The sequence below is a fragment of the Panthera tigris genome, chromosome E2, assembly GCF_018350195.1.
Source record: "Panthera tigris isolate Pti1 chromosome E2, P.tigris_Pti1_mat1.1, whole genome shotgun sequence".
Classification (NCBI taxonomy): domain Eukaryota; kingdom Metazoa; phylum Chordata; class Mammalia; order Carnivora; family Felidae; genus Panthera; species Panthera tigris.
This window is the reverse complement of record NC_056674.1, coordinates 43,061,679-43,088,016: the sequence shown is the minus strand read 5'-3', so window position 1 is coordinate 43,088,016 and position 26,338 is coordinate 43,061,679. Positions and strand designations below refer to the sequence as shown.

At 51.4% G+C, this 26,338-nt stretch overlaps 2 protein-coding genes across 9 annotated transcripts in view; both read right to left on the bottom strand.

Annotated features, from left to right (window-relative positions):
- Positions 1–69: 69 nt before the first annotated feature.
- Positions 70–11,572, bottom strand: EDC4 (enhancer of mRNA decapping 4). Of its 4 annotated transcripts, none has more exons than XM_015541171.2 (29): positions 11,288–11,572; positions 8,473–8,629; positions 8,028–8,139; positions 7,631–7,730; positions 7,181–7,370; positions 6,927–7,074; positions 6,736–6,840; positions 6,299–6,408; positions 6,124–6,207; positions 5,935–6,030; positions 5,742–5,844; positions 5,444–5,624; positions 5,284–5,356; positions 5,093–5,184; positions 4,827–5,026; positions 4,611–4,732; positions 4,366–4,534; positions 3,606–4,039; positions 3,417–3,521; positions 3,180–3,332; positions 3,055–3,091; positions 2,745–2,922; positions 2,473–2,628; positions 2,253–2,368; positions 1,991–2,156; positions 1,717–1,903; positions 1,396–1,615; positions 846–1,009; positions 70–597 (listed from the first exon to the last, which is right to left on the bottom strand). In XM_015541171.2, exons 1-29 carry the CDS (start codon positions 11,370–11,372, stop codon positions 405–407), a joined length of 4,236 nt encoding a protein of 1,411 aa, XP_015396657.1. In that variant the 5' UTR covers positions 11,373–11,572; the 3' UTR covers positions 70–404. The 4 variants fall into 4 exon arrangements, with proteins under 4 accessions (XP_015396657.1, XP_007090379.1, XP_007090378.1 ...); XM_007090317.3 differs by having other exon boundaries at positions 4,366–4,519; XM_007090316.3 differs by having other exon boundaries at positions 4,827–5,014.
- A 1,720-nt stretch (positions 11,573–13,292) lies between these two features.
- NUTF2 (nuclear transport factor 2) overlaps positions 13,293–26,338 on the bottom strand; it is a 23,595-nt gene continuing 10,549 nt past the window's right edge. For 4 of the 5 annotated variants that reach the window (XM_042970178.1, XM_042970175.1, XM_007090314.3 and 1 more), the window contains exons 2-5: positions 17,731–17,858; positions 15,829–15,900; positions 15,646–15,744; positions 13,293–13,818 (exon numbers count right to left, since the gene is read on the bottom strand). In XM_042970178.1, the coding sequence (XP_042826112.1) occupies positions 13,705–13,818; positions 15,646–15,744; positions 15,829–15,900; positions 17,731–17,829 (384 nt within the window). In that variant the 5' untranslated portion in view covers positions 17,830–17,858 and the 3' untranslated portion in view covers positions 13,293–13,704. Of the gene's footprint in view, positions 13,819–15,645; positions 15,745–15,828; positions 15,901–17,730; positions 17,859–21,050; positions 21,220–26,338 lie in introns of all 5 variants that reach the window. The other variant, XM_042970176.1, reaches the window with a different exon arrangement.

Below are 26,338 nucleotides of genomic sequence, written 5' to 3'. Positions count from 1 at the left end.
CCACACAGGGAGGAGACGGAAGAGAGAACAGAGGCCCTTATCAAAGTTACACCGAATGCACACACATGCTCCATTTTATTCCAAAAGCATTTAATTGAATTTCTCAACATTTTTCAAAAACAAAAAGATCCAAATCGGAGGTAAAAAGGAATATGGAAAATTCAACTCAAGTGGTGTCACGATCTCAGGGGTCATGCTCCAGGCATGGCAGAACCCAAGAAGGCACAATACCCACCCTGGGCCCAGCCAAAACCTGCTGGCTACCACAACCTGTAGACCACATCCAGTGCTCTCCCCTCAAACACCCCAGAGGTGGGAGCCTAAGCAGGTAAAAGGACAGACACTAGCCTAAGCCTGTGTGCTGGCCTTCAGTGCCTCCCCACCCCTGGGCAAGGCAGGCTTAGCTAAGGGAGGCTAGGGGTTACAAGGCCGTGCAGCATGAGGCTGAGACGCCGGGCCACTTTGCCAAGTGAGTTGTGCGGCTCAGCCTGCAGGAACTGAAAGAGCTTCTGGCGCACCTGGGCCATGACAGAGCCCATGTGGTCCCGAGTGATGGGGTCACTGTGGTCCAGGTGCATCACAGCCTCTTCCAGGTAGCTGTGGTGGAAGAAAGGGACAGGATACAGGTGGGTTCCGGCAAATGGGAGTGCCCCCTAGTGGCACTGAGGCCCAGAGGGACGGCTGATGGGGGGTGGGGGGGGGTGGGCGGGGAAGGGTCCTCAAAGCCTGAGATGGGTGGGAACAGAGATGGGAGAAAATTAGGAAGCAGAGTCAGGCAGAAGTCTCTGCTTTGAACTGCTCCCCCACCTTCACCCCAGCCTGTCTCCTGACCTGAGTCCACTCACCTGAGCTTGAGGTCAGTTCGAGTACCAAGGTCAGAGGCCAGCTGCTGGATGAGGGAAAGGAGCACAGGCTGGGAGAGTGGGCAGGGTGGCTGCCCAAAAACCTGCCCTGGGTCCACAGTTTCACACACATACAGCACCAGGTTCAGGTCAGCAGCCGTCAGGGCCTAGGGTAAGAACAGTATTTATAGCTAATGTCAGAATGGAATACCTACTTGTCTGGCTGTGTGGCCAGGGAAATAATGACCAGGGTAGGGTACCGAGGGCTCCAGAGGGGGATGCTCAGGGGCCCAGAGACAGTAATATAGGGATGTGTTGTTACTTTAAGAGATCAGGAGAGGTTTCCTAAGAAGGGTAGTCATGAAACAAGGTAGATTGAGGTAAAAAGACCCTGGAACCAGGCAGAGAAGTAGGGGGAAATGGCCAGAAAGGCCAAAGAGAACCAAGAACAGCCTGTTAGGGTCAGACTGCCCAGAGCCTGACAGGTAGAGTATGGTGTGTGGGCCTTGTCAGGAAACACCTAACCCCTACCTGGACCTAATGCCTGGCGTACCTGCTGGAAGGCCTGATTGAGGTGGCCCTGCTGCAGCAGCTGTAGAATATGGGCTTGCTGGGCCTGGCAGTCGAGGTGGGCAGCGGGGACAGGTGTGCCAGCAGCTGAACGCATGGCCTGCATGATGCTAGACGTGACAGCGGCCTGTTGCTCCTTAAGTGCTACACTCACCTCACCTTTAACGATGCGCTGTACCTGTGCTAAAATTGACTCCTGCAGGCTGCAAAGGGAAGTGAGGGAGATGAGGGAGATGAGGTAGATAAGAAGTCCCATCTGGCACTTTCAAAACACACCACCTTGCCCAGCACCCTGCCCACACACCTGCCCACAGCCACGTGCAGCTGGTGCTGCACCTCAGCCCGAACGCTGCTGGATACAGTGGCTGCCATCTGCTCAGTGGCACCCTGCAGTGTGCTGACCAGGCCTCGCAGCTGGGCCAACACGGGCTCCCGTGCTTCCTGTTCTCGTGCCTTCCGGCTCTTCATGTGGCTCTCTAGCTGCTGCAAGTCTGAGAGGTCACCATAGGGGCCATGAGAGGGATAGTGGGGGAGAGGGGGTCAGCCCCTCCCACCTTGAAGCATATGACCCCACTCACATTCTTGCGTGCCCAGTCGGAAGCTATCATTGATCTGCTGGAACATGGCCTGGCAGCTCTTCTCAAAGGCTGGCAGTACCACGCTCTGGAAGGCTTCACGGTAGGCAGACTGCATTGGCCCCTGTAATGTGTCTGCAGCTGCTCGGGCAATGGCATCTGTCAAGTTCTGGGGAAAGAGGGAAGGCTGAGTTGAAAGGCTGAGCCCAAGTTGGCCTGACCTGGCCCACCAACCACCAATCTGTCATCTGGGGCCCTACAGCACCTTGGACTTTAGTAGCTTGGAGATATTCTCTTTCATGCTACCCTCCACAGCTGTGAGCTTGGTGGCCACAGAATTGCTCAGTTGGCCTGCCACTGGCTCCAAACTCCTGGAGACACCTGGGGCAGGGTGAGAAGGAATAGGTAGAGCCATGAAAGGCAGATTGACAGATAGGAAGCCCCACTCCCACCTGGCCCACCCAGAGTCTCCACACAAAACTCACATGGAGGCACAGTCTTCTTGATCTCATCCCGTATGCTGCGCTCTAGCCGACCAGCTATAGCTGAAGACAGTGCCTGGGACAGCTGTTGCGTCAGCTGCTCCTGCAGCTGCCCACCCCGCTGCTGCCCCTCAGCCAGTGCCCGCTCCAGCCGCCGCTCTGCGTTGTAGCTAAGGAATAGGCCTGAAGCGGGTCCCACATCCCTTCCTGGGGCCAAGAATGCTGCTGCTTCAACCGACCCCTGTGCCATGCCATGCCGCAACCCATAAGGATACGGTCTTGCTCATGCCGTGACTCTAGGGCGCGTTCTACGTGGCCCGTGACTGTGCTCTGCAAGCCTTCAAGTTGGGTGCAAAGACGCTGCAGCAATTCTTCCTGGCTGTGCCGCAGCTCTGCCAGCTCTCTCTGTTGTTGCCAAATTAGTGCTGGCCAGTCTTCAGGAGCTTCTGCCACCTGCCAGAAGCACTGACAATCAGGTGATGCCGCCCCCTACATTCTCACCCACCAGACCAGGGAATGGCCCAGAGCCCTTCCCACCCTCACAGGGAGGATTCTCAGAAATGGAAAAGGTGTTACTTCACTTACCTGGTGCTCCATGAGCCGGGATCCTACGGCCGAATCCCTGCCATGGGCAAGAAGCACCTCAGGCTACGTCAGGCACGGCAGCCTGGGAACCACCCCTCTCCCTGGCCCCAGGACCCCACCCCTACCCGTCATCTTTCTTGCCCTTTCTCTTAAGCTTGGGTGAGGCTCGAGGAGATCCCTTGGTCTTCCAGTCCTTGGCTGGCAGCCGTGGAGTGGGAACTTTGGTGCCAAAGCCCCCTGCAGCAGAGGCAAGGCTGGCCACTTCATCATCATGGTCACTGTAGGAAGGGGAAAGAGAAAGATAAGCACCTACCTACTTGCTGGCTCTCCCTATGAGAGGAATAGTGTAGGGTGGCACCAACCTTTGCTCAGCACTGGCATCCTGGCTATCATGTTGCTGCAGGAGGTGATAAGGTGGTCGGTGGAAGGCCAGGCTCTTGTGCTTCTCCTGGAGGCCATTCCTGGGACTGAAGGAACAGGCCAACTCAACAGTGCATGACTCTATCTGAAACCCCTACCAACAGCACACTTTGTCCTGCCAGGCTCCTCACCTCTCTGCCAGGCTGCTGCAGGTCTCACGAGTAATGTCTGGTGCCGTAGGCCAGACCTGATTGTCAGGGGCTGTGGCTTCCTGGGTCAAGGCTGCCTCCAAAAGGGAAGGGGTACTATGCCGATCCCCATCCCCAGGGCCTCCATCCAGGCCAAGCTGAGAGCCAAGCTCAGATGCTGGCCGGGGCCGTGGGGACAGCAGGTGTAGCGCTGAGGCAGCCGAGGCCATACTATCTGGTTCAAGACCCTCAGGAGCAGAGGAGACAAAACCACGGGAGAGGGCCTCAGATGCAATCTCAGGGATGTCCTGGGACAGGGCAGTGGAAGCTGAGGAGATAACATCAGGGGAGCGGGTACGGCTAGGGGAAGCCTGGGGTAGCCCCAGGGGCTCCACTTCCTGCAGCTCCAGTGATAGTGCAGAAGCAGCAGTAGGCACCTGAGGTGGAGCAAAGATGGGACTTAGGTGGTGGGACATGGGGATGGGAGAGCACAGAGATGAGGCCCTGACGTTTGTAGAGATGAGACACTGCAGTGGGGGATGCAGATCAAAAATCCCACAGCCCGGGAGGGGAGGAGATAGGAAAATAGGCTATGGGAGGTAGAAATATAGGATATAGGTTGAGAAGTTGCCCTCCAGGGAACAGGGAAGGCTGGAATGACCTCAGAGAAAGGCCTCAGGTGCTATGGGAGTAGAGTGCCACCAAGCTTCCCACAACCAGATACCTGCCACCCTGTACTTCATACACACTCCTACACACACACCTGTCCAGGTGCTTTGGGAGTCAGTTTGTCAGCTGGACCTGGGAGCAAGCTAGGCAAGAGGCTACGCGGGCTTGCCTGCAGGCTGCTGCTGCTGCTCATTGTCAAACTGCCATCCAGCTGCAACTTGGGGCTCAAAGTCAGCTCCTCGGGTGGCCTGGTGGCAGGAAGGCTAAGGTATAGCAGCCAGAGTTTGGTATCACCTGGCACCAGCCCCTGCCATCCCCCAACCCTGAGCCTCGCTTCACCTGGGCAGGGAGGGGTCCACAGCTGAGGTACTGCTCATGGCAGACACAGCTGTAAGAGAGGAGGAGCTGGAGCTGGAGCTGCTGCTGCTGCTGCTGTTGCTGTTGCTGGGGGAGGCAGCAATCTGGGGAGAGGCAGGGGATCAGCACTATATGGCCTGCAGGTGGGACATTCCCGGGTCCCCTTGCCCTGAGCCCCACACTCCTCCACCAGCATACCTGCTGCAGGGAGGTGCTAGGTGTCATGAAGGCGTCAGGTGTCATCAGCTTGGGCTTGGTCTCACTGCTCAGACTGAGGAAGTCAGCAGGTGCAGGTAGCTCCACTATGCGTCGGAGGTCAGGCTGGGAGCCTTGGGTAGCTGACCCCAGGCCCTCAGAGCCCAGTTCGGGCCGAGACTCTCCAAATGCTGTGGGGAAAGCTGCCACTTGAGTCAGATCTCAGAACCTGGTCAGTCTAACCTGCTTCCCTCTTACTCCTCACTTACCGAAGTCCTCATGGGCAGTGTGGGTGGGGAGTGGGGCCACCACATCAGGGTTCAGCTGTGGCTGGAAGCGGATCTGTACGTCTTGCAATGCCCTATAGGCAGAGAAGAGAGTAGGAGAGGACTCAAAGGGGCCAGAGCAGTAGGGTGGGGAGGGGCACAGACAGGGCACTGGTACTTCCCAACGTACTCACTTAGTATGCACACAGAAGAGTTTGATGAGCACACCAGCTGCAGACTCCACAGCACCAGCTCCGTGGGTTCCATCTACAAAGACAGTGTGGGCAACTAAGCCTGGCCCTCTCTGACTCCACACTTCCCTACATACATATACCCTGACCTTGACCAGCTCACCAGCCCCTAGGCTGTCATTCTCTTCCTCAGCAGGTAGCACTTCAGTGTGCCGCAGCCGGCAGCGACTCACAACCTGGATACCGAAGCTCAGCACAGGATGGGTGAGCAGGAACTCAGAGATGGAGCTGAAGCAGGCACGGCCCTCCTCCTGGTTCTGCAGCAGCTCCATCACGTAGAGGACCTGCACAGAGAGTAAACTCACAGCTGAGCCCAGTGGCTGTGAGGGTTGTGGATGTGCCCAACACCCCTGCTGCCCTGAAGATACCGGCTCTGCCCAGGGTGCCCCACTATAGGTTACCTTCCGTTGCACATCGCTGAGAATAAGGTATTCAGCTGAGAGGTCCAGACAAACCTTGAGGCTGGGGGGCACACTCACTGAGCTAAAGATATCTGGGGAGAAACTGAGGGGCCGGGGAGGCAGGATTAATGAGACAGAGAGTGGAAATAACCCACATCCATAACTCTGCTGCCCCTAGCCAGCCTCTGCTTACCGAATTGTCTGCAGACAGGTCCAGGACACTGTGCACCACATCTTTAGCTCTCGATTCTGGTCAGCGCCAGTAATAAGGAACCTCCAGAAAGGGACTCTGCAAAGCACCAAGGCATCGAATAGCTGGCTGGGCCCCCTACTGGAGAATTAAGGTCCAGCCCACTACCCACCTGCCTGCCCACTCACTCACTCAGGGTCCTGTTTCTTATGGTTGTCACAGAACAGGAGGCAGGAAAGGGACCTCCCATCATGAGGCTTCCATTCGTGCAGACACCTGCAAGAAGGCAGATGATGGGTCTGAGTGAATGATCTGGTCCTCACCTTGGTGGGGGAGGGGTGTCTCGATCCCTCAGGCTCTGCCTTACCTTGGTTCATCCTGCCCCTCAATGTAGATCTGCCAGAACTTGACAAAGCCATCATGGCTTGCAGTAGCCAGGACAGTCCCATCGGGTGAGAGGGCCCCTTCACTTAGACACTGGGAAGAACCCAAAGAGCCTTGCTTTGCCACCTGCCTAGTGGTGGGAGCAAGCCCTTCTCAGGTGAGGATGGTAGTGAGCTAAGCTGATGCACAGTGGGTGCGTACGTTTTTATGAAAGACCGATTAAATGGATGACTGTACAGAAGATCAGACCCCTAGGCTGAAGCCAGGCTAGGCAGGCATTCCATAGGTAAGGGTCACTTTGTGTTCAGAGTTCCCACGGGCAGAGTGCCAGTAAAGCCACCTGGGCAGGTGTGTTCAGGGGACAGATGAGGAACATAAGGAAAGTGGGGAGAGCAAGGAGGCAGTCAGTTGCAGGCTTACCGTGCTATGGCCTTTGACCACGATGAAGCCTTGCTTGATCTGGCTGACACGCACAGGCCAGGTGCTGTGGTTGGAGCGGAGCATGTCCAGGTCCCACACCTCAGCCTGCAGGGTACAAGATGAGTGTTCAGCCCATATCCACACCATGGACGCTCTGTCCCCTCCTCTCCCCTCATGCATGGTTCCCTCACCCGGTCCTCATGCAACAGGGCCACCGTTGGGCTGCCCTCCTCACAGCAGTCCTCACTCTCCTCAGGGATGAAGGGGCACCAGATGATCCTACGGAAGTGGTTCAGTGGTGTACCCTCTGGCTGCTGGATGTGGACCAAGATCTCTTCTCTGAGCAGGGTGTTAAGGGCTAAACAGGTGGATGATGAGGTGTGTCTGGTAGCCCCAGTCCACCCACCTTTCTTCAGTCCCCCATCCCACCCCAGGGAAAGGATACTGAATTTTGCCATTAACTAGAGCCAAGCGCCACACAAACAGGTTGCCTGCCTCATCTAGGCAGGCCAGCTGTGAGGAATTCAGGTGTGCAAAGGCCAGATCAGCCACGCTGCCTGTGAAGCCCTTGAGCAGGGTCCGCTCCGAAGTGCTTACACTGATCACCCGCACCATCGCTGAGCCATTGTTGGCGGCTGGAATCAGAAGAGCAGTAGGCCACTGAGTAAGGCCCAGGCAGTGGCAGAGAAGCCCTGCCCTTGCCTGCCTCATTGTCACTACCAGTCTCAAGCTCAGTTTTCCCGCTTGGCTCCCCAAGGCCTGTCTGAGGTGGGGCAGCACAGATAAGCCTTCTATTGTACCCTAAAGGCTGAGTGGGCTGAATGGCCTGACAGTGGATTTGCATCTCTGAGGCTTCTAGCAGAACAGCTCCCTCCTCTCCCCTGCCCCTACTCACCCCGAATGGCATAGGCCAAGAAGGAGTTGGACACAGCAATCAGGTTGCCGTAGTAGTATTTCTGCTCCCAGTCATACTTGGCCACAGGCTGGATTTTCACCTGAGAAACAAGGGTGAGAAAGGTTGTAGAGGCTGAGGGCTAGGTTAGTTCTGCCAGAGCCCAGTTGGTCCCCAGCATCCCTGGGGACAGAAGATGCCCTATGTGTGAGCCCAGCCACACATTCACAACTCTTGAGGCCAGATTCCTACAGAGATTGGCAGCTAACCCTGGCTTTCTGAGACTGAGGCACACTACCTGTCAAGTTGGTTCCCATAGGAATTGGCAACATGGGTTAGGGGAGGGAAAGGCTGAATATGTCCCCATCCACCATACATGCCACAACATCCTGGCACCCACCTTGTTGCTGCCCCGTGCCTTGCTTGAGATGCTAGAGTCACTGCTGGCCACAATCTCCACCTCCTTGGCCAAAATCCCAATGCACGTAGAGCTGTCATCTCCTGAGAGGCAGCTATGGGAAGGGATGAACAAGCTTGACTCCTGTTCTCACAAAGTCTCAATGGGCATGGTCGGGAGGGGGAGAGAATACAACCACTCTAGTAAAGGTGTCAAGTCCCAGGTGCTCAGCTATGCCTAGTCTACTGGTCCCCAAACCCACAGTTCCCTTTGCTCACCTCCCTCCTTGGTAATGGGCCTATTTCCATGCTAAAATGGAAGCTCAAACTTCAGATCCAGGCCAAGCTCTTTAGCTTGTCCTTTCCTCTCACTCTAGCACAAATATAACGTGATTAAGTACATCATCCCAAAGACCCAGAACCACCACTGCCATTTCCCAGACACTCACATGACCTGCTTTTCCTGAAGATTAATAGGTGGCATGGCCCGGAGACCAGACTTGTTTGTTGAAGTACCATCACCTGAGCAGAGGGGGTCTGGGACCAGAAGCCCATTGAGATCTCCATTGTAGGCATTAGATGGCCGCTGGCTCTCTGCACTGGGACCTGGGGATAGAAAGGGCTGCTCTGAAGGTTGTTCCACCTGCTCACTGGCCTCTCCTCCTGTAGAATTTCATTCAAGAACCATGAGGTGCTCTAGGAACATTGCACTGAGGGAGCCATGTCAGTGGGGAGGAGGGCCCTTGGTTCATCTTTTGTTCCATAAACTCTGATAGTTAACTCAGTCTCTGCCAGGACCAAGGATGTGCATGGGGCTCTTCTACCTGAAGGAGGAGTAAAGCTATCAAGAACCTGGTGAAGTCAATTAATACTCAGGCTCGGGTCGGCACAGAGGGGCTCTGCGTACTTCAGGGAAGGCATGGGAAGGGTCAGGACAGACTTCATAGAGGAGATGCCATCACAGCCTGTGTGGCTGGAACACACAAACAGGAAAGATGGAGGGAAAACAAGCTACAGAGGTCTCAGGTATGAATCTTGGGTGCTTAAATTCTCCCTGTAGCAATGAGAGCCACAGAAGAGTGAGTGTGTGTGTGTGTGTGTCTCTCTCTCTATATATATATATATACATACATACACACACATATCTTTTTTTTTTTTTTTTTTTTTTTTTGAGAGGGAGAGTGAAAGAGCACGTGCGTGCACATGAGCAGGGGAGGGGTGGAGGGGGAGAGAGAGAATCCCAAAGAGGATCTACGCCGAGAGGACAAGGAGTTCAATCCCACTACTGTGGGATCATGACCTGAGTTGAAATCAAGATTCAGAAGCACAATCGACTGAGCCATCCAGGTGCCCCTAGAGAGCCACAAAAGAGTTTTAAATGGGAAGGTGACATGGTCTGCTATGGCCAAAAGACTGACTGCTTTAAGTCAGCATGTAGCATAGTTGAGAATCCAAGTAAGAGATACTAGGTCCTAGACCAAGATAGTGGTAGAAGATAGACAAGCGAGATGGACTCCTAACACATGAAAGGACATCAATAAGGAAGTAAGAAAGAAAGGAACCTGCCCCTCACAGAAATGGCTCAGAAGACGAACCACCTTGGGCATGTAAACTCAGAAAGAATGGACATGAAGGAGTTGGGACAAAGTAAAGAGAAACTATAGTCGGAAAAGACAGCATTTCAGTTGTTTGCCATTGGCTGTTTCAAGCACCCTCACAGTCTCAGAAACCACCCTAAAACTCCCAGGTGACAAAGAGACTAGGGCTCCACATTGAAAAACATGGTAAGTTTCTAGTCACAAGACAGTATGGAGTTTGACATGGTGCTCCATTGAGAGGAGACCAGCAAGAGCTACTTGGAAAACTGGGCAATTAGGTACCAATCAACAAATAAGGAATTAAGTGGAAAGCCTGCAGGCCACTTCACTTGGATCAGAGCCACTTCAGCTGTTCAGGGAGAGGCTGGCCACTCTTCCTCCCAGGCAAGCTACCATGAAGACAAACAAGCTACAAAACACTGGCCACATCAGACTCTACCAAAGCTTTGTGCAGTCTAGTCTGCACAGAGGGGATGAGCAGGAGAGGTCCAAGCCAAGCTCACAAGTAAAGGGAGCACACATTCCAGGTCTGGGATGAAGTGCTTAGTGGTTTCAGGCAGCAGATGGATTTTCCTCAGGGGGTAAGGGGCAGCTAAACCCACCCAGGGTGAGCACCAGTGCCTGCTTCCAAAAGCAGCCAGTTTGGGCCTCCCAGCAGGTTTAAGAACAGGGTCCCAGGAAACACCAATTCTCAGCTGTGGTCACTGCATACCCACACCACCATCACCAGCCAATCTTTCAACCACTACAACTTTTCACAGGTTCCTGCACCTGCCAGGAAACTTTGGTGCCTTCACACATTCTATTTGTTCTTTGCAGAATGCCATTCTTGACACTCAATCACCTGTTCATATTATAACACCTAACCTAAACACTGTCTTCGGTCTCAGATCTGTTCTCAGGCACTCTCCAGCCCCAACCCCATCTACCATATCTCCATCACAGTACCAAAATACTCCTTTTTTTCAATGACAATTCCATGATGTTACAACCTCATTAGCTCTCTATGTTCTCAAGGCTCCTTGAGGGCAGGAGCAGCTCTATCACTACAAGCCCAAGTAAAGTTTAAGTAAATAGAAATAAACTAGGGCTTGCAAATGTTTGTAGCCTAATCCAATCAGTGTCATGCAGTCTGTGATTTGCTTTAATCCCAGAAAGGACACGGAAATGGGGCTGGTCATCTTTCTCCTGAAAATCAGTTTTAGAACAGCAGACCTCGAGTCTGTATTCCAGAGTGAAGGGCGAATTGCAGAGGGGGACCAGTGGCTCCTCAGCCCAGCGCCTAGGTCTAGACCCAGAACTCCGCACACCGAGGCCAGACCAGGCCTCAGAACTATGGCACAAGGATAGGGAACCTGAGCTAGCCCCAGTAACACTACAGACCTTGGGGCCAGGACACGAACCGAGCCCTGCGGATTCAGAGGAGTCTCACCTTCAGCAGAGACGCTGAAGGACGCGAGGCAGAACGGCCCGGCTCCGGAATGGGAAGGGATTTGCACCCTTGACGGGCACGGTCAGCAATTTACCGCTCCAACCCCCGTCTTGCCTCACCAGCCAGGAGGATGCGAAATTGGTCCTGAGAGACCTGTGGGCCCTGAGGACGGCCCAGACCCGCGCCGCCCTTATGCCCGCTCGCCGAGAGCCCACCCCCGGTGTACTGGCTCACCCCCCGCGGGCCGGTCCAGCTTGAGGATGTCCCGCAGGTGCTGCGTGGCGTCCTCGATGTCGATGCTCGCGCAGGAGGAGGCCATGGGCCCAGGCGCAGGCGCCTCGTCCACGCCGCGTTCGTTTCGCTACCTCCGCGCAGAGTGCAGCCGCGCACAGCCCTGCCAGGACCAGACAGCAAGACAGCGGTCACTAAACTCGGTCCACCCGCCGCCCGCAAACGGCCGCCCGCGCCGCGTCCCTGTGCCCCACCAGCACCACCAACCGCCTCCACTTCCGGCCCGCCAGAGCCCTGGCTCCCGGAACCTGCGCAGGGTGAAGAAGAAAGGTTCCGGGCTGGGGGCGGAAGCTTCACCCCTCCCGGACCCTTTGGTCAACGGGTGAGGTAAATCAACCTTCTTCAGGGCTGAGGCAGAGCAAATATCTACGTAGTGAACTGCCCAAATCCCTGTGCACCTTGGGACATCCCGTCCAGTTTATGTCGATTACCAGAACATGAACTCATTGAGCCCAGAACTGGATCAACTTAGCCACCCAGGTTAGTCCCTCAGACCCTATCCAGGAAAAAGGTGAATTGGTAGGCCACCCCTTTGCGAAATGGGGCAGGGCGACCCAAGGCCTCAGGGGAATTGTAAACCCAGGAATTTTAAGGGGAAGATAGTCAAATCACAAACATCGCGTTGTTACTTAATATCCCCCAGCATCCCCTGCCCACCCAGGCCTGACAACCTCCGGCAGGAAGAAAGAAACCAGAGTTTACAAACACCTCTTTATTGCAGAAATTTCAGGCACAGGTACATGGAAGAAGCTGTATTGCAGATTTTATACAGGGTGGTTTAAGAGGCAGCAGGCATCTACCTCTCTCCCAACCCCCATTCCCCCAAACACATAGCATCCTAAATCAGTCCCACTGAAATCTCCTAAGTGTGGTCTTCTAAACACAGTTCATCATCCAACCCTGTACCGAGGGTAGCCAGGCAACTTGTGGGGGGTCTGAGGAAGTCCTTGGCCTCCATCCATAGTGCAGGGGGAAAGGGGAGTACAGGTCAGGCTTAACTGTGGAGCCCTCACCAATCTTAAAACCCCTAGCAGGGCACCAGCCCAAGACTTGGGTTTGGTTCTAGCTTTTGGTTGCGATCTTGCCACCAGACTTTGTAACACCAGAGGTCTTAGGGCTAAGGGCTAGATTTGTAATGGGCAAGGCCTCTGTCCCCCAAACTGAGCAGAAACTGCCCTGATAGTTAATATTTCCTGGGACTTGAAGAAAACGTGAAGGTATGTGGTGAGGCAGGAAACAGAAGGCTTAGAGATGCCTTGCAAAGGTCTGAGGGGTATGAAGTCCCAAAGCACAAATCCCTCAGTCTCAGACTGCCTAGTTTCATAGCTCTAGATCTGTACCCCAGCCCAACTGGGCCTGGCTCTGCACTCTGCAGGCAAATGGAGGCTGACTGTTCTGGGCACTCACCTCTGGGCAAGGATATCCAAAACTGGATACAAAACTGGAGCTGCCCTCTGCTTGGCTTGGGGTTTATGGGGCCCCCTGGATGTGATCCTGACTGTTCTGGGGGTAGAACAGGATATTCTCCCTCAAACCTTTGCTCATTTTATACAGGGTAGTTTTGCTGAGCCCTCAGCCCAGAGCTCCTGAGCTTGATGAGTCATTTTTCAGTGGGATTCTAGATCATCTCTATTACCAGAGCCCTGACCTACCCAATGTAGGAGTTGTCAGAAGTGACTGCAAAGGCTTCAGTGCAAGGGAAGCTTCAGGCCAGACCCAAGCTGTCTGCAGCTCAGTTTTCCAGGACCAGGTGGGCTGAGGTGGGGCATACTATGCCCTAAAGGCTTCTGAGAGAAGCTATCTGGGAGTGCTGCTTCAGCAGTTTCTCTTTGTAACATGTATTGCTGAGTTGGGGGGAGAGGTGGGAAGGTGAGACATGAGAGAGACAATGGGGCAAGGTAGTTATTGATGCCCAGCCAACTATTAAACTCATTAAAACGATTTAAACTGTTAAGAAAATTTTTGTGGTTTTATTGTATCATGAGGCATTGAAACATCCGAACAAATCAATATCTGGGCGGTGAGGCAGCTGCTTTCTCCTTCACTTCTTTGGGTTACTAGAGCAACTTGTCAGTAGATTAAAAAACAAAAAACAAAACAAAACAAAACAAAAACAACCTTTTGCATTACTTAAGTCTTTCCAAGGCATGCGCTGGTACAACACAAACTTCTCCTGTCAGATGCAACTAGTCTAGCGTCCAAACATCATGCACAATACCCCAGTAGCAGCAGCGCACTGCGCCCGCTCCCACCGCGGCCCTGCTCATTTGTGTATGATATTTGGAGCATCTGGAGGAGTGTGAATAATATTGGGGAGAGGAGGGAGGAGGAAACAGCATGAGTGCCTGGCTGGGAGGAGGTCAGCCGAAGTTGTGCAGGGCAAGCCTGAACATGTCATTGGTGCAAACCCAAGCATCGTTGATGTTCTTTAATAGGAACATCTGGTGGAACCCCATGATGGGGTCTTCATCAGCCTGTGAGGAGAAAAAAAATGATTCAGTAAGTAGGCCAAGGAACAGGAAGGGAGTTTAGTGGCAAGGGAACAGGACAAAAAATGCTGACTTTGAGATCAGGCCCTACGGTCTTGGACTCAAATCCCAGTATAGCCAAAGTGTATTTATGAATGTGAATTGACATAATGTACAAAACATGGCACTGGGCACATAGGGGCTACAGATGGCAGTTCTCACTGTTACATGCACTTAAACTGTAGAATACATCACCAATTAGCCACCGTAAGAGAGCAGAAAACACACCTGCCTCTGAGCCCATGTCTCTAAGCAGTGATCAATTTGAAAGAGTTCTGTAGTGCTCACCGCATAACTTACAGTACCTAAAACCTAAATAATCTTAGCGTCTGATTACACCAGTTAGTCCAATTAAGAGAAACTACTGTTAATACTGACTGTGGCCAAGTAGATGAGAAAAGACTCAAAATGGAGTTCACACTGTAATCACAGCTCTAACAAAGAGCAAAACAAAGAGCAAAAACGAAGCAATGTCACCTGGTGATGTTTCCTGTCATGTCATATATAACATTTGCAATGAAAAAAAAAAAAAGGCAAGACACCTCCAGCCAAACTGCAGAAGATCAGGATGAAGCATAGTTAAGGTAGGAGCCCAGTTAACCAGTGCTATCTCTAACATTGCTGGGGTTTCTGGGAATTATCATCAGCAATTAGGCAAATCAGTCTTTTAGGGACTCTTGAGTTGGGACAGAAACAGCAGAATGAACCTGAAGCCAAGTGGGAAATGGGCCATGCTTACTGACCCTATCCTGGAAAATAGGCACCGAGCCCCCTGAAAAGACCTCTTCACTCCCAACGGCCTATCTGAATACAAACTCTGGGCAGGGCATGTTGGACAGGCAGGAAAAAACTGACAGGAAAGTCCAGGCCACAAGGCAGGTCCTTCTGGGCCCATGGCAGAGGCCTATGGGGCCCCTCTTTCTGCCCTTTTATTTAACCCAGAAGGACCCACCTAACCTACGGAGAAGGCCATGTGGGCCTATTATTCAGAGTCCCACCGTGACACGGGTCCAGGAGACTGGAACCTGGTCAACGGGCAGCCAACCTGTCCTGCTTTGGAAAGGAGGAGAAGCTTTTCGGAAATTAAAAATCTGGCTTCAGTCTGCTGGAGCACAACAGGTAGGAGTTCCCATGAGGGTTCTTGGGGGACTGAGGAGCTGAAGGCTTTGAAGAGGATAGGTCTTGGAAGAGGAAAGGAGAATGCAAACAGAAGCAGGAGTTCCAGGAATCTGCTTTGCTCAGCAGGTGGCGGAGCCAGTAGCCAGCTCAGGAAGTGGCAACATGGACTCCAGCAAGGGATTGCAACTCAGCACCCAGCTGGCCCATCTAGGACCAGCTGCCGACAGAAAGCCCACCTATACCTCAGGGCAGTATGAAGGCCCAGTAGCTTAGCACCACAACCCCACCCTGCTCCTATACCTCTTGTCCCTTTTCCAGAAAGGCTCTAAACCTGTATTCTCCAATAGTACTTTCTGTAACAACAGAATCAGTCTGTGTCTGCACTGTCCAATAGGAAGTCACAGTGACTGACTATAAGCACTTGAAATATACTTAGTTTGGCTGAGGAACTCCACTTTAACTTTCATTTTAATTAATGCAATTTAAAAATTGCCATTAAAATTGAAATATAATTTAAAAATGTGACTAGTGGTTATTGTATTGAATTATATAGCTCTAGACAGAGTGTCCCTTGATAAGCAGGTCACATCACAGGGAAGGCAGGCGTGCAGGGCTCTCCTCTGCCTGCCCACTCCTCCCTACCAGCACTATTACCTTGAGCTGGCCCACAACCATGCTGATGATGCAGCTATCTGGCGTGGGCTGATGGTCCTGCGCCGTGATGCTGTGCTGGATTTTCTGGAACGGAAGGCTCTGCAAAAGAAAGAGGGGGTGATGGGCTGTGGCCAGCAAGGCAGGGAAGTAGCTGCTTGCAGCATGACCCTGGCCTTTACTTACAGACAACTTCTCCACAATGGCAGCTTTCCCCTGGAACTGCTGTCCTTCCCACGTAAGGCATGATGCGTCAATCTGAAAACCAGAAAACATGGGTCAGGGCCTCAGAGAAAAAGGAATATATCTCTGAGTCCCTGAAAAGGACCTTGTTTGGAAAAATGAGTCCAAAACTCAATTACCCTATCTATAAAGAAGGGAACTGAAGGTAGTTTCCATACTTTACACTGCTAACAACCTCTTTAATTACACCCTATCTTCCCAGAGCCCAGGCTCTGAAAAGCTAACAAAATACAAACCTATTTAGTAAGTTCATTTCCTGGTTTTTATTCAAGAAGTTATATGCCCCCTGGGGGCATCTGGGTGGCTCAGTTGGTTAGGTGTCTGACTCTTGATTTCAGGTCAGGTCATGATCTCACAATTCATGAGCTAGACCCCTGTGTCGGGCTTTGAGCTGATAGCATGGAGCCTGCTTGGGATTCCCTCTCTTCTCTCTCTGTCCCTCCCCGCTCTCTCTCTCTCTCTCTCTCTCTCTCTCTCTCTCTCAAAATAAGTAAATAAACTAAAAAACAAAAACAAAGAAGTTATATGGCCTCTGATATGCATGAGCCCTAGGCTGCCTATTATGTGGTCAAGGCTCAGCCAAAAGTCATCCTGCTATGTGGTCAGTCAGCACCAGTACTAGAGAAGCCCATGAGAAATAACTTGGAAACATTCTATGTTCAATTACCATCTCTAGAGCTCAGGCTGAATTCTACTGAGGCCACTCCCATAAGGACACCCATGAGGTGAGGGAAGAATGGAGGCTGACAAGGCCTCCCAAGGCCTAGCCTGGGACCCTCCCTACATCAACATGCAACCCACTAGTTTCGTCCCCTCCCCTCCATATTTTTCCTGCCATAGACTTCAGGGGCAGAACTCAAAACTGCCTTTGCTACTTACCAGCTATAATATTTGGCAAGTTACATATTTTTCTATTTTCTGATCTTTAAAAGAGACATATGCTGATGATTATACAAAATGACATACATAAAGCATTCTTTTAGGACCATGCTCTCTTCTCTGGGTCAGGGCTGCTTTCATTGATTTTAAGAAGCAAATAAAACAGAAGTGCCAGGATCCCAGAGTCATATCAGTTCAAGTTTTTAAAACTCTCTATGATGACAACCAAATAATGCATTTACTGGATTTGGCTTTCCACTGGTAAGATCCCTTTCTTTTCTTCAGACTTGACCCCGAGTTTCTGGAGACACAGAGAGCTTTGCCCACAGCCCAGTCAGGTTCTCAGGCTATGCTGGATGACTCCTATCATTTCCATTCTGGACAGACCTGCTAGAAATGGCCTGATCAATCACATTACTGTGACTGAGTCCTGGCAGGGTCAAATACAAGTAGCTCTTGGTATACATGATCATTAAAATAGCAAGTGCCTGCCTAGAAGAGTTAAAGACACACCAGTCTCCCTGGGCTAACCCCATTTGTTTACCATGAGCATTCAGGGGTGTTTGGCCCTCAAAAGGAAACTTGGACCTAAGACCTCCAGGAGAACTCAGTTTTGCATTGATGATGCTCACACCTGCCACTTCCAGAAAGCACCATGAGCCCTAGCATCTGTCTGCTGCTGCCCAATCTGGAACCAGAGGCACTCTCAGGACCATGGAATGGCAAGCCCATAACAACCTGCCAAGGATACAGGATCCCTACTCTTATGGAAGATGACAGAAGGGAACGTGTAGACCAGGTAGTTGGGCTAAGCCTCAGGCCCCTTGTGCCACAGACAGAAGCTTAGATAGAAGAGTATAGCCAAATCCAGTAAGGGCTGCTAGAACTTGTGAACTGGACACACTGGCCCAACATCTGAATTGATCCCTTGGGGATCCTGTTCAGGCCCTCGAGCTGGAGACTTACATAAATTGCGCCTAGTTGGGTTCTGTCGTTATCAAATAACTGGTAGTAATGTTGAATGAAGCTGGATCCAATCTGCTCCCAAATTGGCTTGTCTCCCATTCTGGAGCGTCACCCGGCCTCACTGAGACCTGCAAGATCAGCAAGACATGGAGGGAAGTGTTGGTACCAAGGGAACAGGAGGTAGTCAGCTGCGGTTTCTTCACTGACCCCTACCCCTCCTGGCCTCCTCGAGGAGGGAGTCTTTTGGTGAGGTCTGTTATAGAGAGGTCCTGGGGAATTGGTAGGAGGCCCCTCCCAATACAGACCAGTGCAGGGAGCCCAGAGGTGGACCAGACTCAGACTCTCCTTTGAGGAGCTCTGGCTAATGAAACAAAGGGGCTCCCGGGATGTGGAGCACATAGGATAGGTGCGGAGGGTGGAGCCAGGACAGTCAGAGCAAGCCCTTCAATGCCCAATGGGGGGTGGGGCTTTAAGAAGGAGCTAATGACACACACTCTCCCCACATGTTTTCATTTAATTCTCTCAACAATCTGTTCTTCCCACTTTGCAGGTCAGAAATTACAGATATCTGTGTAATGTCCTTAGTCCCATCAACATTGCCCCAGGGCTATATCAAGAGGCGGAAGAAGACCCAGTGAGAGTGGGGGGAGATGTCTCCTCAAGTCCCCACTTGCAATAAAACAGCAAGTGATCCTCCATTTTAGTCTTAGGGGAGCTGTTTACTTCTTTGAGCACAGGTAACATCTATTCATTTCTTCATGACAGGGTTACCCCTACCCACTTCAGAGATGGGAACATGAATTCAAAGAATCAGAGAGTAATACTGAGGGGTTCTGGGAAGAGAAACAGAGGCGATCATCTCTTCACACTCCCCATCCCAGCACTGCCTCCGTTGGAAGGGGCTGCCCTTCTCTGGTCTTTGAGGGGGGGGTGGGGAGACCCCCTCCCAGCTATAGACATCACAGCTCCAAAGGTTGCTAGAAGGAAAACTCAAGCCGTAGACGAGAGCCACTCTGGCTTTGCTAGGCCCCTCCCAGATAGGAAGCCCACATCTCACTGAAGGATACCACAATGGCAGACTTGTATGTTGTTCTGCAGTTGTGTCTGACTACCTCCCCATCTTCTGACAACAGGACTCTGAACCAAAGCAGTGAGGAGTTGCGTTGTGTCTGTTAATGGCAGACAACCATTAACAGTGGTGTGACCTGATGCAAGTCATTGCCCCAAGAAGGGCCTTATCTCCCTCCTCTGTAAGGGGGTGGAACCCTGATGTTGCCAGTGGTTGTGAAGCCTCACCAAGGGAACCTGCTAGTTCACTCTAGTCCCTATGACCTCACCCAAGGCCAGAGGAGCCAGCCGGGATAGATAATGTAGAGGGCCAGTGGCTTATTCCCAATCCAGCCAATCTCCCAGCCTATGACCAATACTTCAGCCAATGAGGGGCCAGGAAGATGAGCCAGCTTTATTTTAGGTCCCATAGGAGGTGGTGGCACTAAAAATAGGAGCTCAGTGCTAAGATGACTAAGAAATGTCCAAGAAAAGTCTAAAACAAGCAGAAGAGAAAGACTGGACCCAGGCACGCCTGCTACACAGGAATACAAGGTGTGTCCCAGTTTATACTCTGCCAAGAAACAAATCAACTTGTGGGAAAAGCATAGGGTCAAAAGCTAGTCTTAGCTGCTGTCATGGTCACATTTCCAAGGGGCCAGACTGTAGCTACCCCCCCACTCCCGGCCATCTCTGCTGCATCTCGAATCTCTGCCTCTTCCAACCTAATATTCACTATGTTTGGCTCATTCACTGTGGTCCAGCCCCATGGTATCCTACCCCAAGAGCTCTGGGGCAGAGGGAAAGCTAGAAGAATGGGTAAGGGCCATCTCTCCCTCTGTCCTCAGCAAGGTTGGGCAGTCCTCAGGGAAGGTCTTGGAGAAAGAGTATGCCGATCAGAAGAAAAAGCATAAGTATGTGTCTGGGCACAAGGAAAGAGATAAGGGCAGGGAACAGGAAAGCTGGAGATGGAGGGTAAGGGAAAATAAGGCTAAGTAAAAGCTGACCCAAAGACAAGAAAAGTGGTGCCATGTGGTAGGACAGTGATGCAGAGGAAGTATGGGGGGGGGGGGTGTCTCCTTTTTCAATATTGTTCTTAAGGTATGTTAACTTGCCAATACAAAAACTACTTGGCAGAAGTAGTGGTGGAGTGAAGAGAGTGGACAGATAAAGGGACAGAAAGACACTTTGGTCCAGTGGGGCAGGGCAAAGTGTGTTTTCCTAAAGAATGAGACTGCTTGGGGGTACCAGAAAGTGTGAGAAGGAACCTTCAAAACTATGTAGACTGAGGCCTTTTCCAAATAGGGTCCCTGAAGCCAATACCAACCTTGTTCTTGGCCTGTTTGACCCTGATATGTTTATTTCCAAGTACTGATCATGGTAGCCATGTGGTCAGATTCCATTGTCATCCCACTTTACAGGTGGGAAAACTGAGGTTTAGTGATATGTTTTGCCCCAAGTCCATCTAGTACATCAGGGCTTATACTGGGTCCTCTGGTTGAAGTCAGCGCTTTCTTTCTGCTAAATATGTGCCCCTGAGCTCTAAACCACAAAGCTGGCCATGTCTCTTCTGTACAACAGCCTCACCTTTGGATTAAATCTTGAAACTCCACAGATGTGCATCCATACCTGTCCCTGTCTCCCTAGCATTCTGTCCTACCTCCATCCAGCTCACACACAAATAGAACAGAACTCACTCAGTGCTTGCTCACTGATTTTTGCCCCACCCTCACCCTATGAGTCCCCCTACTGGGATGTCCTCCCTCCTCTCATCTGTCTGGTCAAGTTCCTACTCTTCCCTCAGATTCCATCTATTTGGGTCCTCCTTCCCAGACTCATATGTTGACCCCAACCCCATGTGCAAAACCATATTAACACAGCCAGGGCTCACTCCTCTGCCTAAACATTATGGCTCTGGGCTGGGAGGATTCCAGTGTGGTTCCTGCCACACCCACTCCATCCCACCCCAATCCCTTAGCACAAAGTGTGGCTCAGCAAACTACAGGATTTACAGTTTGACTCCAAATCTCCCATAAAGCTTTCAACTCTTGGCTGGGAGGCAGCATTCCTGCATCCAGAAAAAGAAGCAGGGAGCAAAGTCCCCCCCCCATCCCAAGCAACACAGGGATGGGTCTGGGCCAAGCTGGGAGGATGTTCCCCAGGATGGCCAGCAAGCCCTGACCTTGATTCTAATACATATACTGCAGAAAGAACAGTCTAAAAAGAAAAATGCCAAGGCTCAGAAGCAGCCTCATATCAGGTTGGGGACTGACCTTCATGACGGCTTCTCCTACAGTTCTTCCAAGAGGACCGCTGACCACGCCATCTCCTGCTTCACCCCAACAGTCCGCAGGCTGAGTGAGGCCAGGCTCCTCGAGGAGCAGAAATGACCTCGATGACCTCTCGCCCACTGAGCATCAGCCTTCACTGACCTTTAGGTCTCTGTGGGTGCAAAGACCCTCTAAGAATGTCTCAAAAACTGTGACCCTCTCCCAATAAATTTGCACAGAGGTAGGGATGTCCCAGCCTTGCGAATAATTTCAGATTGTTCAGACTCCCTGAGGCTGTCAAAGATCCCAGGTTAAAATCTTTTGCCCAAAAAAAAAAAAAAAAAAAAAAAAAAAAAAAAATCTTTTGCCCAGAAGACCCCATTAGACAACAGAAAATTTTCATTTTTATCTTCAAATTCTGGGTCAGTGTTTCCAGTGACAAAACTTTTTAAATTTTTTTTAAAGTTTTTTTTTTATTTTTGAAGGAGAGAGACAGAGTGTGAGTGGGGGAGGGGCAGAGAGAGAGGGAGACACAGAATCAGAAGCAGGCTCCGGGCTCTGAGCTGTCAGCACAGAGCCAGACGCGGGGCTCGAACCCATGAACTGTGAGATCATGACCTGAGCCGAAGTCGGACGCTCAACTGACTGAGCCACCCAGGCGCCCCTCCAGTGACAAAACTTAAATAGCAGTGTCTACCTGATAACATCTCATTTTTACTAGTACGTATTAGGTATAGACGTGTGCTAAAGGCTTTACATGCATTTGGTCCTAACACCCCATGACTTGATTCCCACATTAGAGATAAGCAAAATGAAGCTCAGAAAGGTTAGCTAACTTGTTCAAGGCCATAAGCCTAATGGGTGGTGGAACTAGATGGAACCAGGTTTAGTGGACTCCAGAGCCAGGACTCCCAGAGACAATAGATTGGAGGTAAAAATGAGTAGACCACCCAGTGAGAGAGGTGCTCCTGGGCACATAGCACTGAAGCCCTGACCTCTAACCTTGACTTTCTCAGAGAGGGCAAGACAGGCCTGAACCAGGGCTTCTGCCTCCAAACAAAGGCACCAGGCAGACTTCCACACCAAACCCAAACAAAAGGCGTTTTCATGGGGGATGATCTCACAGTTTTCCCAAACGTGCAAAGTCACAGCCCAGTTCTACCATCTCAGCAAGTCAGAGATCCTGGCCTAGCTGGACGTGGGGCAGGGCTGGGGGCAGGAGAGTGATGGGGAAGAGGATGTTCCAAACTCCAGACTGATACAGAGAAAGACCCATGTTTGTCTTTTTTTGAGCACCCATCACCAAGGCCTGCAGGGCATGTCAGCAGATACACCAAGCTTCTAGGGGGATCCTTGAAGTCAGCATCAACCGTGGCCTTTACTCTCATACATCCTATGGCCCTCCAGTGACTTCCCTCCCATTCTCCACTGACAGTCTCAACCACTTAGACTGCCTTCAAGGCCCCTGGGTGACCTGCCCTCCTGGCTGTCCAACCTCATCTGCCACCCAACCCACCCCTCGCCCCTCCTCTACTGCCAGTCTGGGCATGTCCCTGTTCCTGGAACATGCTGAGCCTGTTCTCACCCAAGAGCTTTGCAACTGTTGATCCTTCTACCCAGATCACTATTCTCCCTGGATCTTCATTTGTCTGCTCCTTGTCACATATGTGTCAGCTCAAATGTCACCTCCTCACAGACACCTTCTCTGTCCGTTCAGTCTAAAGTAACTGGTCACTCATTTCACCATCTAGTATTGTTTTCTTAGCACTTATCACTGAATGAGATTGTCATACTTAACATATTTGTTTATGATCTGTCTCCCTGACCCGGGCATCCCTGTTGCCATGGTGCCTGGCCCAGCTCTCCTTCTCTGGAGGAGGAGCAAATTCTGGGTGAACCCTGCCGAATTTAAGTGGCCCACCTCCTCTCTACCTGCGCCTTCTGTCTAAGTCATCAGGAAACAGTCCTTTGTCAACTACCCAGTCATCTGTCTATTGGAGGGCTTGGCCCAACCCCCTCACTTATTCCCAAAGCCCTGGTCACCTGAAAGAAGGTCAGCTGTGGCTCAACAGCAGGCACACAACCACACCCTCAAAGGCTTGGCCTCTAGCCTATTCCTCCTCTCCCTTGTTGTATGACCCTTTGACCCTGTTTCCTCACCAGTAATTGGGGATGTTAGGGGTAATCAACTGAGGGTATAAAGGAAGACCCAGCTGCAAGGAGTCAGTCAGGTCCTAAGTGAACACTGAGGTCAAGAACTAGAAAGAAGGTGGTTACCTCAGCCTCCTGCAAAGATACCACACCATGGAACAGCCTCAATCCAGGACTCCCAACTGCCTAGTCCACCATTCCCCTGCCTGAAGTCTGGAGAGAAATCAGCCAAGGTCTAGTGCTGGAATGGCTGGCCAGGACAGAACCCTTTCCTGGGGCAGACCCCTAAGGCCTAAGTGCCTCCAGTGAGGGCCTTTTCCTCCTCTTTGGCCTGGAGGAGGGATCCAGAACCTTCAGGATACCCTGGCCGGCCCAGAAGCTAATTCCTGAGATCTGCATTCTGGTCCCTCTGCTCTGTACTTACTCAGACCCTAAGTAGCCTCCCTTTCCCACATGACCCAGAGATTTCTAGGGACCCTGTCCTAGACAGCTCCCATCCATGAACTGAACCCCAGGCCATGAACTTACTTGTCAAGTATACATGGACTTGGCTCCCCAGTTGGGCCTAAAGCCCCTAAGTGACCACCCCCATGGTCTGCTACCACCATGCCTGGCTAATACTGCCATGACACTCTGAGACTGAGGTGAGCAGAGGAATAAAGGGATGAACACGGAATCTCCGGAGTGCTGAATGGAATGACTTCTTCTGTAAGCAAAACAGTTACATGTGAGGGCGCCTGGGTGTCTCAGTCAGTTGAGCGTCCAACTTCAGCTCAGGTCATGGTCTCACAGTTTGTAGGTTTGGGCTCCATGTCAGGCTCTGTGCTGACAGCTCAGAGCCTGGAGCCTGCTTCGGATTCTGTGTCTCTCTAGCTCTCTGCCCCTCCCCCACTCACGGTCTGTCTCTCTCTCAAAAATAAAAAAAATAAACGTAAAAAAAAAACAGTTACATGTGTTCTCTCATTTGAGCCTCACAGCTGCAAAGCTAGTATGATTACCATCATTTTATAGATGCAGAAACCAGGACTCCAAGAGGTAAAAATTCAAGACTACATAGGACCGCTGGCATAGCCAGCATTAAGATATCCACAAAACTGGCTTGGACTAGAACAGCTGTGAGCCAATGTCAAGTAGCATAAAGTGTAGAGGTAACAAATGAAGTGCTGAGGAATGGAGCCCAGGCCTTTTCTTGCCCTCTGAAATCAACAAATTCCATTCCCCTCAGTACAGAAAGACCCTCAGTGCATGCTCAACTGGTCAAAGTAGGACTATACCATAGGGACAAGTGAGTACTTGCGTTCGCCTGGGTGTAAAACCACCTCTGCAAATGGAACCAACGTCTCTACACACAGACATCACTCCAGGGGGCAGCAGTCTCTGCCCTGGTGAGACCCAGTGGCTCTGAAGTATCAGAGGCTTTAAGAAACACATTCCAGGGGTGCCTGGGTGGCTCAGTCGGTTGAGGGTTCAACTTCAGCTCAGGCCATGATCTCGCAGTTCATGAGTTCGAGCCCCACATCGGGCTCTATGCTGTGAGCGTGGAGCCTGCTTTGGATCCTCTGTTTCCCTCTCTCTTTCTCTCTCACTCTTTCTCTCAAAAATAAATAAACATTAAAGAAAGAGAGAAAGAAAGAAGGAAAGAGAAAGAAAAAAGAAAAAAACATCCCAGAATTTCCTCAGTTTACTGAAGCAAACAGTCCTGAGTTCCCAGGCACCTCAAAAATACCACTCTCATGAGGAGGAGGTTCTCCTTCTCAGGGGTAGCTCCTCTCCACTCTAGGGACTTAGGGAGTCGGCACATAGCAGGTACCACAAACAGATAAGGAGTAAGACCCAGGGCAGTGAAAGAAAGCCATAGCAGGTCAGGTGGTGGTGGGAGACCCAGGACCAGTGAGCAGGGCCACCCCCAGCCCTCCAGTGTTCTTCCCTGGCCACTAAGACACTTCCACAGTCACAGCCAGACCTGCACAAAGGATTCTTCCTAGGAAGACACATTCTAGCTGACAGGACGAGAAGGAGGATGATGCCACACAAACCTGGTGCCCAGGATGCTGACCAAAATGATCATATCACGTGGGCCTGGAAGTCACTCCAGGGATAACCCACACACTGCTGACTCCCTCAGGGAGCGATTCAGGAATTCTTATCACATATGGTCAAAGCAAGAAAGTCTCAAAGCCAGGGAAGGGATAGCCAATTCAAATCCAACCTCAAATACACATTCTCAGAGGGCCCATCAGCAAAAATTAAATAAAAAAAAATCTCCATGAGGAGGTTCAGTTCAACCCCTGCTCTTTAGAAATCCTGCTCAACTTTCAATGTCCATCCTGCGGAAACGTTTTTGGATCCCCTCTCTCCGAAAGGACTATTCCCTTTTATCTCTGGGGGGTGGGCAGCTCTGTTTCTCACTCTGGGCAGATGTCCTCATGGGTACCATTCAGGAGCACTGGGCATTTGAAAAAAAGTGACCTGAGAGGGTCTTACTGAAAGGGGCAGAAGCCACACACCCAGGCTCCACTCAGGGAATGGGAAGACCACAAAATGCTGGTGAGAGTCCCAGACAGTGGGAGAATGCCCAGCAGAGACCCCTGGGACAGAGAAGCAGGCTGTAGAAGACAGCAGCTAGACCCAAAAGCCACAGCAATCTGGAGTGGTGACAGCATTGCTCAAGGGACCCCAGACCTTCCTGCACCCACCAGTGGAAGAATGCCTTGCTCTACGGTTCCTGCTGGAAGCAGAGAGGAGAGTAGGCTCACTAACAGCCTTTCTTCATCTGTGCTCTAGCCCCTTCTTCTGTGCCAAAAGACCCTAAGTACATAATAGTAACGTTAGCCCTAAGTATGTAATAGTAACATTTCCTCCTTTCCCCAGCACCAGGACTGGGTAGGGCTCATTTTGCTACCTTCAGTTTCAGCTCAGAGCCTATTACACAAAAAGGGCCAAAGAATGGTTGCTGAATAATACTAATCATTGGTGAGAAAGGAAAAGAAAGTTCCAAGAAAGATACTAATGTTCCAGTAGAGGAATCCTAGAATATTTTAATATAAGGTGTCTTCCAGTTCTAAAATTAGACAGCGGAATAAAGTGAGATATGGCTCAGGGGCACCTGGGTGGCTCAGTCGGTTAAGTGTCCAACTTTG